Source organism: Rhinolophus sinicus, linkage group LG02 (assembly GCF_036562045.2).
Source record: "Rhinolophus sinicus isolate RSC01 linkage group LG02, ASM3656204v1, whole genome shotgun sequence".
Classification (NCBI taxonomy): Eukaryota; Metazoa; Chordata; class Mammalia; order Chiroptera; family Rhinolophidae; genus Rhinolophus; species Rhinolophus sinicus.
The window spans coordinates 102,823,272-102,839,703 of record NC_133752.1 but is presented as its reverse complement, the minus strand read 5'-3'; the positions used below and the strand labels follow the sequence as shown (position 1 = coordinate 102,839,703).

At 41.3% G+C, this 16,432-nt stretch overlaps 1 protein-coding gene across 1 annotated transcript in view; it reads left to right on the top strand.

The window, feature by feature from the left end:
- ITIH2 (inter-alpha-trypsin inhibitor heavy chain 2) overlaps nucleotides 1-15,175 on the top strand; it is a 31,007-nt gene extending 15,832 nt beyond the window's left edge. The window contains exons 11-21 of the mRNA XM_019738211.2: nucleotides 108-233; nucleotides 1,633-1,814; nucleotides 2,693-2,878; nucleotides 3,233-3,372; nucleotides 4,785-4,954; nucleotides 6,943-7,077; nucleotides 10,239-10,352; nucleotides 11,140-11,338; nucleotides 11,897-12,069; nucleotides 13,250-13,361; nucleotides 14,869-15,175. Of these exons, the coding sequence (XP_019593770.2) occupies nucleotides 108-233; nucleotides 1,633-1,814; nucleotides 2,693-2,878; nucleotides 3,233-3,372; nucleotides 4,785-4,954; nucleotides 6,943-7,077; nucleotides 10,239-10,352; nucleotides 11,140-11,338; nucleotides 11,897-12,069; nucleotides 13,250-13,361; nucleotides 14,869-15,016 (1,685 nt within the window). The 3' untranslated portion in view covers nucleotides 15,017-15,175. The remainder of the gene's footprint in view (nucleotides 1-107; nucleotides 234-1,632; nucleotides 1,815-2,692; nucleotides 2,879-3,232; nucleotides 3,373-4,784; nucleotides 4,955-6,942; nucleotides 7,078-10,238; nucleotides 10,353-11,139; nucleotides 11,339-11,896; nucleotides 12,070-13,249; nucleotides 13,362-14,868) is intronic.
- Nucleotides 15,176-16,432: the final 1,257 nt, after the last annotated feature.

The window sequence follows — 16,432 nt, the reverse complement described above, 5'->3', positions numbered from 1 at the left end:
AATTATGCACAAGCGATCACCAGCAGATGAGCTTGAGCCCAAAATACGATTGTTTCTGTGCAAAGAAAGAGCAAACAACTGAGCAGCACATTGTATTTCCCTTTCAGGCACAAATATCAACGAAGCACTACTGCGGGCCATCTTTATTTTGAATGAAGCCAATAACTTGGGACTGTTAGACCCCAACTCGGTCTCTCTCATCATTTTGGTCTCTGACGGCGATCCAACAGTAGGCAAGTATCACTTCAATTTTCCAGTGACAAATATTTTTACTATCATTTCGTAGGACCCTGACTTGCTTACAGTGGGAAATCTAATGGCATTTGATGGAGTTTCTAAACCATATTAAACCCATGCTTCCTGACAAAAGGCTTCTTTTGACCCTGAAACACTCAACCCGCTTAAACCAGTGCCCAGACATTTTTCAGTGATGCCCTTGAATGCCTCAGTGTCACCTCTACAATGGGGGGCAACTTTCATTTTAATTGTAATCGTATGCTGTGAGGATCGCTGGTACATACTAGTGAAATGCATCCATTTCCTCAACTGAAGGTATGTGAGCTGGTGAACCGGGGTGTGTGTGTGATGAGGGTTGACCCCAGGTCTGCAGTGGTACCTCTGGAGTCACAATAACGCATTCCTCATTGTCCCCACTTCCCTGGTCCCTCACTGCCGCTGGACAAATCGCGTCTCTCTAATACATCCTCCTGTGAAGCGTTTTTCTTATCCACAAGACGGCTCAGCAACTCCCTGCTTCTACCATGTACTGTTATTTTTATTTGCTTCATTTATCTTTACACTGACAAACATAAGTACGAGCAAATGTTTGATTGTGCTGCAGTCTCTTGTGTGGACAACGGTGGTGTCTGACCTGTGCCTGACACAGCTCAGTGGGAGGAAAACCAGTGATGCCATCATGACAACGCGAGTTTGAGAAAGATGAAGAGCAACCGTTTTATGAACGCTGAGACTAGAATGGCAGTTGTGATGTCCTTGTTGCACATTCAGAGTCTTTCTTTTCCACCTTGGATCCGATTACTTTAAAAATTCAATTTTAGAATAAAATCACAGGGAAGAAAAGGAAATAGAGCAAAACAATGTCCCTGGAGGCAGTTGCTGGAGACTTGTGTATCTTTCCAAAGATATTCTATGCAAATCTGCATACTATATGTACATATGTACACACATATATGTGAATACACACACACGTGTGCATAGTATATACACATACATCCTACATATACCAAATTTTAATTTTTTTTTCCCCTTTAAAAATGCCTTTGGGATCATTCAATATAAATACACAGAGAGTTGCTTTGTTCTTTTGAATAACTGTACAGTATTTCACAGTTGGAATGTACCATAATTTAACCAATCTTTCTTATTGGGGTACATTTAAGTTGTTTCCAGTATGTGGCTATTCCCACTAATGTTGCTATATGTCATTGCCCATACTTCATTCAACATATATGAGTGCATCCATGAGAAAAATTCCTAGTAATTGAGTCTGAGTCAAATAGTAAATGCATTTTTAATTTGGACAAATTTCACTAAACGGCCCTCCATGGATCTTCCAAAAACTGTATGACACTGCCTCCTCATTCCTGTCCTTTCTGTCATCATCAACTTTAGGTGAACTAAAGTTGTCCAAAATTCAGAAAAATGTGAAGCAGAACATACGAGATAACATCTCCTTGTTCAGTTTGGGGATAGGATTTGATGTTGATTATGATTTTTTGAAGAGACTATCCAATGACAACCGTGGAATTGCTCAAAGAATTTACGGAAACCAGGACACTTCTACTCAGCTCAAGGTAACATTTTTTTTTCTGTTCTTCTTCTTTTTTTTTTTTACTCAAAATCATTCTCGGAATATTTGACACTTAAATGAAGATGGCCGAGTTTAAGTGAAAATTATCATTACCTCAGCTATATCTGGTCACAAGAATCAAGAACGTGTGCGTTCCTTTCTCCCGCAGCTCACCCTACTTGTCCATCTGCAGTAACACTGAAATGAGAGGCAGAAAGGCCATGGGCACCCCTCACCCCCTGGACAAGTCTTCAGAGGCCCTCCAGCTCCATGAAGCAGTTGGCCTTCCTTACTGTCATGACCACCATTTTCCCTTTAAAGTGCAATTTTATAATGCGACACAGAGAATCACACTAGCCTACAAGTGTCCTTAAATATAAAGTATATGATTTACTTGTTTATTTTGACTAAATGAACAAGAAAAAGATGTAGGAGAACAGACTTTACCTCCGCCCCTCTCCTGCCCCCCTCCCCCGTTAGTACCAAGTACCATAAATCAAATGCAGGCCCATGTTTAAACACGGAGACAGGTCAGGGATAAGGTTCTAATTTGGGGAATATCAACCTCGCTGATGTTTCTTATTATGAAAAGCTGTTCATGCTGGTCATAACAGGCAGGAAAAAAATGCTGGGCTCTTAAGTCAAAGGGAATATTCTTAACAAGTCTTTATCGTCTCTATGTCTCAGTTCGTCTGATAATTGTGAGGATTTGCCTTGTGCCATAGCTTCTCCCAAAGATACTGTGAGAATAAATTAAGAGATAGAGATATCTGTTAAGCATTTGAATAGTCTCAGAGAAAAATCCTTTAGACCTATAAAGTGGTATGAAAATAATGATTTCTCTGTTTTGTTTGTTTTGCGTTGTTTTTTTATGAATTGTAGAAATTCTACAACCAGGTCTCTACTCCATTGCTCCAGAATGTTCAGTTCAACTATCCCCATACATCAGTAACGGATGTCACTCAAAACAGTTTCCATAACTATTTTGGAGGCTCAGAGATTGTGGTGGCAGGAAAATTTGACCCTGAAAAATCAGAGCAATTACAGAGCATCATCACCGCAACTTCGGTACTTTGGCTTGTCTGCTTATTCTAACAATACTAACTGGTCCCCTGGATACAGCCCATCTTGTGTATTAACAGACTAACACTGCATTCCAAGAATCCTATATGTAAAATAAAAGCAATATCGAAAGGAAGACATGAGAATATCTTTACCATCTTCCCAATTACTGTATAATTCCTTACCTTTTCATCCCAAACTCCAGAAGTATGCACCTACTTCTTCTTTCGTCTTCTTTCACATTCCCCTTAAAGTTGCATGGTACCCTGACTCACTCCCAGTAGGTATGAAAATGTGAATTTCTTAACGATAATTTATAATTAACTCTGCTGTCTTTAAACTGACCCCTGCATCGTCCAGGCCAACACGGAGCTGGTCTTGGAGACCCTGGCCCAAATGGACGACTTGGAGGATTTTCTCTCAAAAGACAAACATGCAGATCCTGATTTCACCAGGAAATTGTGGGCCTACCTGACAATCAACCAACTTCTAGCTGAGCGGTAAGAAGAGCATGCACCACAGGGATTTGCAAAAGTATGCGGTTTGCCTTGAATATTTGAAGTAATACACAAAACAGTTTGAAACCAAGAAATGCAGCCAATTATTACATGGTTTGGATTATTAATTTCCACTCGTTCCAAGCACGTTCGCTAAAGCTGGGTTCACTTTTTAAATTGTGTATTGAGGTGTAACATACATACAGTAAAGTGTGTGAAGTGCATTGATTTTAGGTGCACTGTTTAATGAATTTTTATATACATCTCCCATGTAATCACCACCCAGATCCAAATATAGAAGACTTCTTGCATATAATGATGTAATACAATCTGTATTCTTTTGTTTCTGGCTCCTTTCCCTCAATGTGTCATCTGTGAGTTTCGTCCATGTTGCTGTACAGATAAGGACTTTGGATTTACTCCTGGAAACGGGTTACTGTCCAAAGAGAAACATACCGGGATGCGATTTTGTTATCACATAAGGAAGGGCTCCCTCACAGAGATCTGTTGCATCTCTGGCTTCTCAGCCAACCTGTGTTTAAACTCTCCAGTATAAAAACTGTATTTCTAGAGTAATGGATGGATGGCTCTTAAACCACCTGCGTCAGAGTTACGTATACGTGTTGATTAAGAAAATTCCCATTTCTGAGCCCACTCCACATTTCTGTCAGATTCTCAGGAGCATGCAGAAGGGTCATCTGAACGAGGTTGTGGGAAATGAAGTACAGTTGTATAACTGCTCACAGAGAAAATCCATGGTGTCAATAAGATTGTAAAGCACACAGTGGCTATAAGCTGTGGCTTTGAAGTGAGCGAGAAGTATTTCTGCCCCTTTACAGGAGCACACTGGGCGCATTTAAAAGGAGATAGCAAATTGCTGCACAAGTTAAATACTGATTTTTAGAAAACAATCCCCTATAAAACAGATCAGGGGTTGGGAGAGGGATAAATAGGTGGAGCACGAAAGATGTTTATGGCCATGAAACTATTGTATATGATACGTAATGGTGGATGCATGTCATTATGCATTTGTCCAAACCCACAGAATGTACAGCACCAAGAGTGACCCTAATGTCAACTGTGGGCTTGGTATGATAATGCCATGTTCATATAGATTCATCGATTGTGACAAATGTCCCATGTGGTGGGGGCTGGTGACAATGGGGCAGGAGATAAGGGGCAGGAAGTATATGGGAACTCTCTGTACTTTCCACTCAGTTTTGCTGTGAACCTAAAACTGCTCCAACAAAATTAAGTCCATGAAAAAATTTCCTAGGAATTCATGGCTAGATAAAACACGACCGCTTCATAGTTCTGTTTTGCCTGGTGGAACATCAGAAGTGGTGGGGTTGTAGGACTTCCACTCAGCCTGAAATATAGTGACGCTCTGTAATGTCTCTAATTCCTGAATACAGGAGCCTGGCTCCTACAGCTGCTGCCAAAAGGAAAATTACAAAAACAATCCTGCAGATGTCTCTGGAACATCACATTGTGACCCCCCTCACTGCTATGGTGATTGAGAATGAAGCCGGAAACGAGCGCATGCTGGCCGACGCACCCCCCCAAGATCATTCTTGCTGCTCAGGTCAGTGTTTCAATCCAGTGGAGAAACATCACTCTCGTAGCCTGTGCCAAGGGCTTGTGCCCCCCCAAGCCTCTCATGCACCCAGTCCGCCCCTGGCTCCCCAGCCTGTCCCTGTGCTCAGCTCTTCCTGTCAGTTTACTCTGGGGATGGTTTATTGCCGTGATCATCAAACATTTTTGCTCACATGTTTTCCAAAGGAATTTTCCAAACTTATGTACCCCTTCATACAGTTTTTAAATCGGCATTGGAAAGTTTCCATGTTGTTTAAGTACTTGCAATGAATTTAATTTCTGGCACAACGTAAAGGTTGAGCTTTCTATATAAAACTGTGACATCACTGTTTTAAGTGTGTCCAGTGAAATTCAATACCTAACTTGATACACATCATCGTCCATTAAAAAAAGTACATGAACAAATTCTATGTTAATTACTGGAAATTTTATATTGTTCGTTTTTTCTAGTGGACCTTATATTCCCATTCCACTTTCCTGGCAGAATCATATCCTAACATAACCTATTTTTATACTTGAAAGCCTGTTATTAATCATCCTTCTCCACTGCAAGAAAAACATGTTTACAAATTTAAATATTTTCAGTTTCTGGTGACCCTAAGATTATGAGTGTTCAAAGTTTTCTTCTGGCTTGAGTTTTATTAAAATTACTATGAGTAGACAACTGATCAAAATAACATAAATGTGTTATAAATTTCTATATACATAAGAAGGGATATTTTTTTGGACATCGTCTCTTAATGAGAAAAATGTGGCTGGGTGTATTTTTCATGAATCTATGGGTAAATGTTATTTCGGAATAGATTGAAAGAGACAAGATTCAGCATCAACTCTACTTTTAAAAAATATTTTATTGACATAAGTCCTGATAAACCTTGTTGACATAGATAAGTAGATAGGAATGTAAAGAAGTTGGTTATAGGAATGCCACTTACCTGGCCTTCTTCAAAATTATATGACAAAACTCACACCGACCTAAATAATTCAAAAATTATTTTTACTAATCTATCAGATGACAGCTTGGACCCTACTCCAATTCTATAGGGAACAAAGAATTGAGAACAAACAGATATGTTTCTCAGTCATTGGAACCATTCTGTTTTTTGGCACTACACCAATTTTCAAAAGGATGCTTTGGTTCCCAGGAGGTTTTTGGTGAGAGGAAGCAGGGAGAGAGCATGCTTTCCACTTGTAAACTAGGAGAAAGGGGTTTTCTTAGGAAAGAGCAGATGTGGAAGCTGTGAACCTAGAAATTGCCCTAAAAACTATCCATGACCTCTATGTCCTGCGGAAAGTCCCAAGGCATGCCCGAGGGACTGCGCCCAAGTTTAAAAGACCTTAGTTTGTCCACCTCCTTCCTTCCTCTTTCTCAGGGACTGTTCAAACACAGTCTTAAGAATGACCTGCATATACGAGAGGGATCACTTGCTGAATTTTTAATTTTGTCCAAGCAAGATGTCACCTATACCACGGTGGCCCAGGATTCAAGGAACTCTGACTTCTCACCTTCCCGTTTCAACAGGCTGGGGCCTCACAGCTACATTTATCCAGGGAGACACTCACCCTAGATAAACTGGTGTTTATAGGTGATTTTATATTGCCTAGATAAAATGCCTAGGTGAACGGGCAGCTGTTTCTCAAAGACAATGAGATGGACTCGAGATCAGAAAGCAAAATAAATGTGTTGTAATCTATACAGAACCTCTTTGGGAAAGTAAATTGCTCAGGATTTTGTTTGGTGGGTAAACAGGACTAGATCAGGAAGGTGATGACTAATTCAGTGGATGGATGGGACATTATCTCCCACAGGCCTAGTATGTCCCATGGGCCCTTCCCCAACTCTGTGGGGCAGTTCCTCCTGCTGCAGACCCCAGCCCACGTCCCAGACTCTGCAGAAAGCCCTACAGCAGGCCTACAGTTTTGACAGAGGGAGCCATAGGAGAGAGAAGTCAGGAATAAAAAAGGTTTCCTACACAGGTGCCCTGTATTACGGCAGCAAAGTTGCTCCAAGTTCACTCCCATCTTGGGTCAGCCCTTCACCAACACCAAGGACCCCAATGCCTGCTGTTGGAGCTCCCCCGGTTGAGATCACTCCTCCCCACGTGATGAGAGGTAAGAAAACTTCCACATGGCTTTCACCTCCCAGATTCAACTGGGTCATAATCTGTGGAGGGAGCACTTCCATGTGGTAATAAAATTGCTGTGTCCAGGTAAAATAGGTGACTGTTGCAGGCATCATTGCCTTCCATTGAAAGACGATAACTCTGTGTGTTAGTTAGCTTGGGCCATCATAACAGAATACCACAGAATACCACGTAAATAAATACCACACATTTATTTCTCACAGTTCTGGAAGCAGATGTGCAAGATGAAGGTGCCGGCATGGTAGATTTCCTTTTTCTTTTTGGCTTGTAGGTGGCCGACATCTTCCTGTGAGTTCACATGACTTCTGGAGAGAGAGCCAGAGAAAGGGAGGAAGGGAAGGAGAGAGGGAGGGAGGGAGGGAGAGAGAGAGAGAGAGAGAGAGAGAGAGAGAGAGAGAGAGAGAGAGCTGTCTGGTATCTGTTCTTATAAGGACACTAATGCCAACATGGGAAACCACTCTCGTGACCTCATCTAACCCTTTATTACCTCCCAAAGGTAGCCTGCCTATAAAATGGGGATGATACTACCTCCTCTGCAAGGTGGTTATAAGGTATGGTCCTGGTTCCCAGGAGAAGCTCAATAAACACTGGCTAGTCTTATGCCCATGGATCGCAGACCCTTAGGGGTCTATGAAGTCAGTCACGGGAGCACTCAATCTGTTTTCACCCTAATTAAAATCTAAGGCTGCACAGACCAACTTAAACATGATGTTTTGTTTCTGTTGCCTAGAATAATATCAACTCAATGTGGCAGCTCTGATTCATTGTTGCTTATCAGAAGGTTTGATTGGTGGGATCTGGGTTAATTAAAATGGCAAAACCAACTGTTATCTCTAATAAAAACACTTTCCTTCAAACAGAATGCTTCAAAATACCATATTTGTGTAGAGGAAGGAAGAGGATAGCATAATAAAATGATTTTTAATTTTTTTTTTTTTTAAGCAGTTGGGAACCTTTGTTCTGTGTTTTAATGATGCCCTCTAGTGCCCAGCTCCAACGCAAAATCAACTAACCAAGTATTTATTGAATACACAGCATGGGCTTGGTGGTGTGAAGGGTGCAAAGAAATACAAGTTTTTGTTCCTGCTCTGGATTAGTTTATCCTTGATTTCAAGGTTCAAAACACACTTGAAAATGAACGAGCATGTCAGAGAATGGTTGGGAGAATGGACTTGCAGTCAGACAGCTTGGCTGTGAGTCACAGCTCTAGCACTTACTCACTCGTGATGTGACCTCGGGGAGGTCATCTGTCCTCTAAGGATACAGTGAGAATGAGCTGACTTCATGTTTGTAAGGAGCTTTGTGATAATATCTAGAGAACAGTAACCTCTCAAATGAAGGTTGAATCATGTCACCTTTATTCTCAAAAACCTTTAATAGTTACCCAACAGCTTAAAGGTCCGTTCTTTAGCATGGTGTTCCATTGTCTTCATTCACCTACGTACAGTTTTAGTGTTATCTTTTTCTACATTGTTCAAGAACCCATCCGCGAGTCACACTGAGGTCCTTTCTAAACAAATCATCAACTTTTCTACCTCTGTTCCTCATTCTGTCCACTCAGAATAAAATCCCTCTCTTTCTTCTGTGTCGTAGTCTTCCCCTTTCTCCTCCTGCTTTTAAGACTTAAAAGTTCAAAACCCAACTCCTTTCTAAGGCCTTTCTCAACTTGCTCAGGTGAAGTCAAGCATCCTTGCATCTCTATTCTCAGAGCATTGCGCTTAGGCCATTGTTGTATCATTTATGTTATTCTAGCTTACATGAGTGGTTCTGTCTGCCTCTATGAAAGAAAAAATAAAGTTCTAATTGTTAAAGGAAAAAATTATTTGTGACATTTGCGAAAGCCTGGTAAGGAAGAATTTTATTTAAGGGCCGATGGGCTGAAGGACCACTGCAGTGGGGGAGGGAGATTGCACTCAACTTCAAATAAAAACATGGGAAAGTGGGAGTTTATAGACAAGGAGTGGGGTGAAAGGTTTCTACAAGGGAACATTCTACAATGGAAGGGGATTCTGGCTAAACCGCCCTGACAGGATTCTTGCTGAAGGCAGGCCAGCTGATCAGACATCACCTGGGGCGTGGTGGGGGATGAGGGGCCTGATCAGATATCGATAGTGATCCGATGTGGAGGGTGGGGTTTCTGGTTAAACTGACTGGGCAGGATTCTTGCTTAAATGAAACAATGCAGAGATGAACACGGAAGTCCAAAAGTTAAGGTGTACTTGGAAAGTTCAGGGGAGTCTGAGTAGAGTTTGGTCCAGGAGAGAATCTCTGTCACTCCTTCATTAAATTGTTACTTTCTTGAAGCCACAGACCAGGACTTATATAGAGCGGCACCAAATATGGCTTAATTCAGTGTTTTGTGCATAGCTTTTTTCTCACTAAATATTTGTTGAATGGTTAAACCAACCAACAAATAAGATCAGCCAGAATAATGGTGTTCCGCCACAAAGGAATACTTTCTTGGGAGTAACTTGATCCTTCGTTGCTCTTGAAATTGATTAATATTAATCTGTATGCCAACAAATAATGTTTTTTCTCCTTTATTTTTATATACTGTGTATGGCTACTTAATAAAATACATATCATTGTACCTACCTATACACACTTTCACTGTATATGCGTTTATCCCTATGTAGTATATGTGTGCCAAAAAAATGTATATACATTTTAATAAAGGAAAAAAAATATTACAATTACACTACTGGTAACCAGTTTGAGCACCTCTTGTAACTGCAAAAGTCAAACGCGACTTGTATTCATCCTTTGTTATTGGTATATGTTGAGTATTATAATTTTAATAGTTTTTTCCTTTCTTAAAATATGTATATTTTTTGTATATATATTTGTGTATATATATGTATATATAGTGTGTATGTATGTGTCTTACTCCTTGTGTCTTTCTTATTAATTTTTCTCTCTAGCCCAGTATCTATGTGATAGCTGCGGAATAAGTATCCACTGCGCTAGGCCCCAGTGCCCAGTAGAACAGTACCTAGCATATAGTAGAAGCACAATAAATGTTTGTTCTTGTTAAAGTAAAGATGTTCAGGAATAGAAAAGTTTTCAAAATCGTCTTCCCTTCTATGATTTTTCGTTTGTTTGTTTTCATTTTCTTTGTATATTTTCCAGTTGAAAATGACCCACACTTCATCATTTACCTACCAAAAAGCCAAAAGAATATTTGTTTCAATATTGACTCTGACCCTGGAAAAATCCTCAACCTTGTTTCAGATCCAGAATCAGGTAAAATTTAAAAATAGCATATTTGAATTAGACAATTAGGTCATCGTCATGCTTCACTGTCGGTACCTGGGGTTTCTTTCTTTTGTTTTTCTTTTCCCCCTTCTTCCACCTTCCCTCCCCCCACTCCAGTTCAAGCTGTTGTTTCTCAGTCTAGTTGTGTAGGACACAGCTCCCTGGCCCATGCTGGTATTATGAGCCTTGCACTCCCCCCAGCTGAGGCCTGCGGTGGTCGGTCAGCGGCTCACAGCCCCTCACTTTGGCCGCCAGCCACTCATGGCGGCACACAGCAGCCTGCGGCAGCTCACGCCAACCTCCGGCTACCCACAGCAGCCCAGCTCCAGGGAGAGCTGTTGTTAACAATCTAAGCTGTAGAGGGTGCAGCTCACTGGCCCATGTGGGAATCGAGCCAGCACCCTCGGCGTTAGGAGCACAGCGCTCCAACCACCTGAGCCACTGGGCCAGCTTTCTTCCTCACCTTAATAGAAGCCCTCTATTTCCCAAATTCCAATAATTAGTAAGAAATGAATTATGAATATATTTCTAAGTGTTTGAACTATTATAAACTACTCTCATTCAGTATGAACTAGCAGATCTTGTAATATAATAAAACTATAATAAAGCATAGTTATAACATAAGAGTTACAGAGGAAAAAGTGTTATATAAACAGAATAATAATTTTCTCATACTGTCAATTTTTATAAATTTGAATTATGGTACCCACACATGAAAAAAGAAAGTGGCACTTGAGAGAGAAGAAAAAAAAAAAAAACTTTTTTTTCTCTGTAGGAATTTTGGTCAATGGACAGCTCATTGGTGCCAAGAAACCCAACAATGGAAAACTAAGCACCTATTTTGGGAAACTGGGATTTTATTTCCGAAGTGAAGACATGAAAATAGAAATCAGCACTGAGACCATCACCATGAGCCGGGGCTCTCGTACATCCATCTTGTCCTGGTCTGACACAGCTCAGGTCATTAGTCAGAGGCAAGTGTCACTATGTCTGCACTTGGGCCTGTCCTTGACACATTACATAAATCATTCCAGATATCAGAACATAAACATAGACCTTAAAATAGTCATTTTAAATACGAAGAAGTTGAGGTTCAAAAAAATTTGGTTACCCACTCTTCTGTTCAGCAGCAGGGACCATGTGTTCGGTCACTGGTGCCCCAGCGCTAGCCTACTGCCCGGCATGCGTTTACGTAGGTAGTCAGTAAATACGTGTTGGGTAAGTGAATGAGTCCATCAACCGAAATCCACAGCCGGCTCTGTGTCAGATATGCTCAGAAACACTGTGATTGTGTCTAATGAGTGATCTCTTCCCATTAGTATCTGTTAATTGTTGTAATTAAACAAACACATACATTGGTAGAATTTCAGAGCTGGGAGTTCAAACAGCATTCTGTGACCAAAACATGGTAAATCTCTTAGGAACCAGTGGAATTGTACTGGGAGGGATGGGAAGTGCATGTTAGGGATGAGAGGGACGACTTTCTAGAGTCTATTCTGGAATCATTGACCCCATTGCAATTTTCCCGCTAGTGTATTTGTCTCGGTGAAGAAAGAGAAGACAGTGACGATCACTCTCGATAAGGAGATGTCCTTCTCTGTGTTACTTCATCGCGTGTGGAAGAAGCATCCGACCAACGTAGACTTTTTGGGGATCTACATTCCCTCCACAAACAAGTTTTCACCTAAAGCGCATGGACTGATAGGTAAAGTCTCAGCCGACCACCTGACAAGTGTGGGGGCCACACTAGGTCGTGAGCAGCTTTGGGTGACACTGATTAGAACTTGGGAAAGTGACAGGGGTAAACTGAAAAGCACAGGGTCTTACTTTATAAAGCTGATGAGTGAACAACCCAAAGAGTCAATGCCACCGGAAGAAACATGGACTGTCACTCACTGTTTCCCCTGGAAATAGGAGGTCTGGCTGGCCACACAGGGGCCACAGGAGGAAGGCCAGATTTTGGTCAGGAAGTGGAAGCAAGAATGAGCAGTAGATTCAGGCCAGGCCATTATTGGGGTTTCCGTGGGAAGACAAGACAGAGCAGGGTAGTTTAAGTTTGGTTGGTTGAATGATTCCCTTGGGCATTGAGCTAGAGGGTGGTCTCCAGTTGCCTGGCATCTGGCCCTGGAATGCTTTCTTCTGGGTTGTACAGGCCGTAGGGAATCTGGCTCTGGGTTGGTTAGTTGCATATCAGGACAAGCTTCTGGCGGAGTCCTTTGTTATCTTTCAGAATTGGCTTGCCCAAGGCGGGGCAATCTCTCCACCGAGAGACAGGTTTATGAAGATGTCAAAACATCGTAATATACAGAAAATAAACAACCTGATTACTACAGCCCAAGAGAGCCGTGTGGGGTGACTCAGTAATGCTATAGCGAGGACCTTTACTGCTCCAGACAATGTTTTCCCGGAACCAGGATTACAAACTGGGCATGTTCAAAGAAGGGACAGATACAGTTTAAGTTTTATGCTAAAGACTTTTTTCTAACTGAAGAGAAGTAGACTGGCTTAGGAAGTCTGTAATAACAAGCAGGACACCTAGGTAAACTTTCTTTTTAAAGAATGGTTCCGATTTAAGCATATGACGTCACAAAGCTGTTTCTGATTTGAGCTGTGCTCTCCCTGGCTGACCTTAACCCCCTGTCATCAGGATGCTCGATGTTATTTCTGGTTCAGTAGATCAGCCTCATATACAGTGACCACGGGGTGAGCAGCACGGATTTGCTCTCAGGAGAACCCGTTGCTGTGCCCTTTTCCTCTCAATATGTCTTTCTACCCCAGAAATTCTGGAGGGAGGACCAAATGGTGGGTTGGATCAAATGACCCACCTGTCTTCTTCTTTACCGTGGGGTTATGTATAAATCCCTATCTGGACTTTGTCTCACTAGGCCAGTTCATGCATGAGCCAAAGATACGGATCTTCAATGAGCGGCCAGGAAAGGACCCCGAGAAGCCAGAGGCAAGCATGGAGGTGAAAGGACAAAACTTGGTTGTCACCAGGTAAGCCTCAGATGCATATGACAGTAACGAAAAGGGCTCCTAGTTGGATTGGACTCACACAGCAAACAGGAGAGTAAGAAAAGCTCCTTTTTTAAAGTATGACCTATGTCAAATCAAAGAATTCATTAGGAATAGACACATATGTAACATGTGCATAAGGACACTACAGACAGTCCGTCTGAAATGAAAACAATGTCTACATACATAAGTACATACTGTAGAATCCAAGATTACTTGGTCAGTTGTCCTCACCTTCAAACAGTGGCAGCCCTGTGGTCACAAGCTGGATAATTGAAAAAGCTGCTCAGAGAAGGAAATCATAAAAATTACTATGTTCCGTAGTGCAAGAGAAAGAATGTGTATTTTTATACTAAAGCTAGAGCCTTCTTTTTAAGTATGAATCTACTGCATGTCTTTTTGTGTAGCTTTTCTTACACAAACTATATCCATATGCTATTTTGGAGTGAGAACTTGGCTACTTGTAAAGCATGCTGTGTACAATTCTTATACTTTTCATTTTTCTCAGTCTTTTACAGTTCTCACCAATGCTTAACTCGGTATCATTTTAAAGCATTTTCTGCCCTTTGAGAGTTTTTACAAAGCAGCCAACTTTGCTTTATCAGAAATGACTCTCTTTGCCCACCAGTGTCATTGGCTTCCATGGACTTAATTAAGCCATCAAATTACAATAATAATTAAACCATAAGATTACAATAATACGTACTACCACAAAAATAGATTCGTGAACTAAAACAATGAGCTTTTGGCAAGTACACCACCCAACTGGCACCGGTTTACTAGAGATCAGGGAGTTAGCAGTGCGCTCGGTAAGCACATTTTCTGGAAGAAATGGTAAACAGTTAGTAATAGTACTAAGGTTCTCTGAAGTTAGTGTACATGCATCTACTAGACTGTAATGACCAAAGGGAAATGCTGGGCTTCAGTTTCGTCTACTGCAAGCCCCCAATGATGCACCACTAAAACCGAGTTGACCTGTGGGCCATACACAGTTATATAAATCATAAAGCTCATGAATGGCAACATGCCGTATAACTTTTCAAATCACTGGCTCCTTTGTCCTTTAAATGAAAGACATGAATTTCTCAGCAACAGCTGGCACACCCTTACAGAAAATACACATCCATACAGTGAAAGTGACAGGCATCTCGTGTTCATTCTGCAGGTAACATGTGAGGTCAGCTCACAACACGCCTGTTTTGTTCCCTCCTTCTTTCTGTTTCTACGTTAATTTGCACTCTTTCCCTTGCTGGAAAAGTCCATATTGGTCAGTTTCTAAGGACACACTGCTTATTCTGTCCTTGCAACACCAAGTCCCCAACTCTGATATTTCCTGTGACGTGGGGAGCGGGGGTGGGTGGGTGGGGACAAGCAGATAGGGTGCTAGAAGGGGCGCCATGAACAGCAAGGGGAGAGTGTGTCCTTTGGGGAGAGGCAGGCTGGCGTGCCTTGTTCTATGCCCTAACCGTCCATGCCCCTTTCCTTGCAGAGGCCTCCAGAAAGACTACCGAACAGATACAGTGTTTGGAACAGACGTTCCCTGCTGGTTTGTACACAACAGCGGAAAAGGTTTCATTGATCGACACTACAAGGATTACTTTGTGCCTCAGCTCTACAGCTTCCTCACATGGCCTTAAAGGCTTGGAGTTTCGGAAATTACATGTATAAACAGACATTTTCCCCTGCCACTTTTGCAGTCATTCTTCAGTTTGAATCATTTTAAAAACAAACCAGTTATCATGGTGGTTTATAAAAGCTGTTGACACCTTCTGAGAAAATAAATGCTTTGCAAAGAAGCTTTAGGATTTTCTTGCATTTTCAGTTCTCAGGTGTGTTCATCTGTTGGCATAGCCTTGCCCAGGGTACCTGTGAAGGCCCAATACACTTAGCCGAGATTGCCTCCAGTGTTGGCCTCGGAGCCATGTTTTAGTCCCCGAGGCCTGTATAAGTCAGGGGCTCTCCAGAGAAAGAGCCAATAGGAGGTATGTATATACATGCAGGGTCGGCCAATGGTGCAGGAGACCCAAGGAAAGATGTTCTGGTTCAAAGGCCATTAGGCAGGAAGAACCAATGTTGCAGATGAAGTCCAAAGGCAGTCACTTGGGGGAGGGTCAGTTTTTTGTTCTATTCCGGCCTTCAACTGATTGGATGAGGCCCACCCACCTTAAGGAGGGCAATCTGCTTCGCAGAGTCTACCTTTTTAAATGCAGATATCATCCAAAACACCCCCATAGACACACCGAGTATAACCAACCCAGTTTGACCAATCTCAGGGTCCCCCCAGGGCCCATCTAAGTTGACACATAAAATAAGCCATAACAAGGTTTTAGTTGACCAGCTAGCCATTCTCCAAATAAAATAGAAATACAATTGGGTAGGTGTCTTCTGATTAAACTATAATCCTGTAACAGTCCTCCCTGATATTATTCTAAGATCACCTTGGAGATTTTGTTGCTCCCAAATTCTTCACATATTTAAAATTGCTCAGGATATTATCTCTGATGGCTTACTGCACAGTTTTAATGTTACTATGAATTCTGACAGAATCACAGTTCCCAATGCTCTGGAAGCCCCTCTGTGAAGCACAAATGTAATAGATCTTGAACACCAACACTTCCTTAGTACTCCCTGTAGACCTTTGATTTTAATTGTAGTTAAGTGATTCCTAAGAGTAAAGTCACCTCATTTTAAACCTTATATGATTAGATATATTTCAAAATAAATTAACTAGTAAATTGTGTGCAAACAAAAGGTTAATGACATTTATAAGGCAAAATAAACAAGTTTAAAGTGAAATTGGGTGACTGACTTTATGATGTCTGTGTAGATTTTGGTGATACAATCCAAGTCTTACCCATTGTAATTCTGTGCTTTGCTTCGTTTGTAACTTTTAAGAATCAGTTCCTAAAATGGGCACACTTTCAAAGGCCAAAGTGATAAAATTACACTTAAAAGTTTTTAAGATGCATTTTTATGAAATTTTCTCACCATAATTTGATAAAAATAATTTTTCATTTTAGAAAGTAGCGAAAACTATCTCTTCTTGGAATACC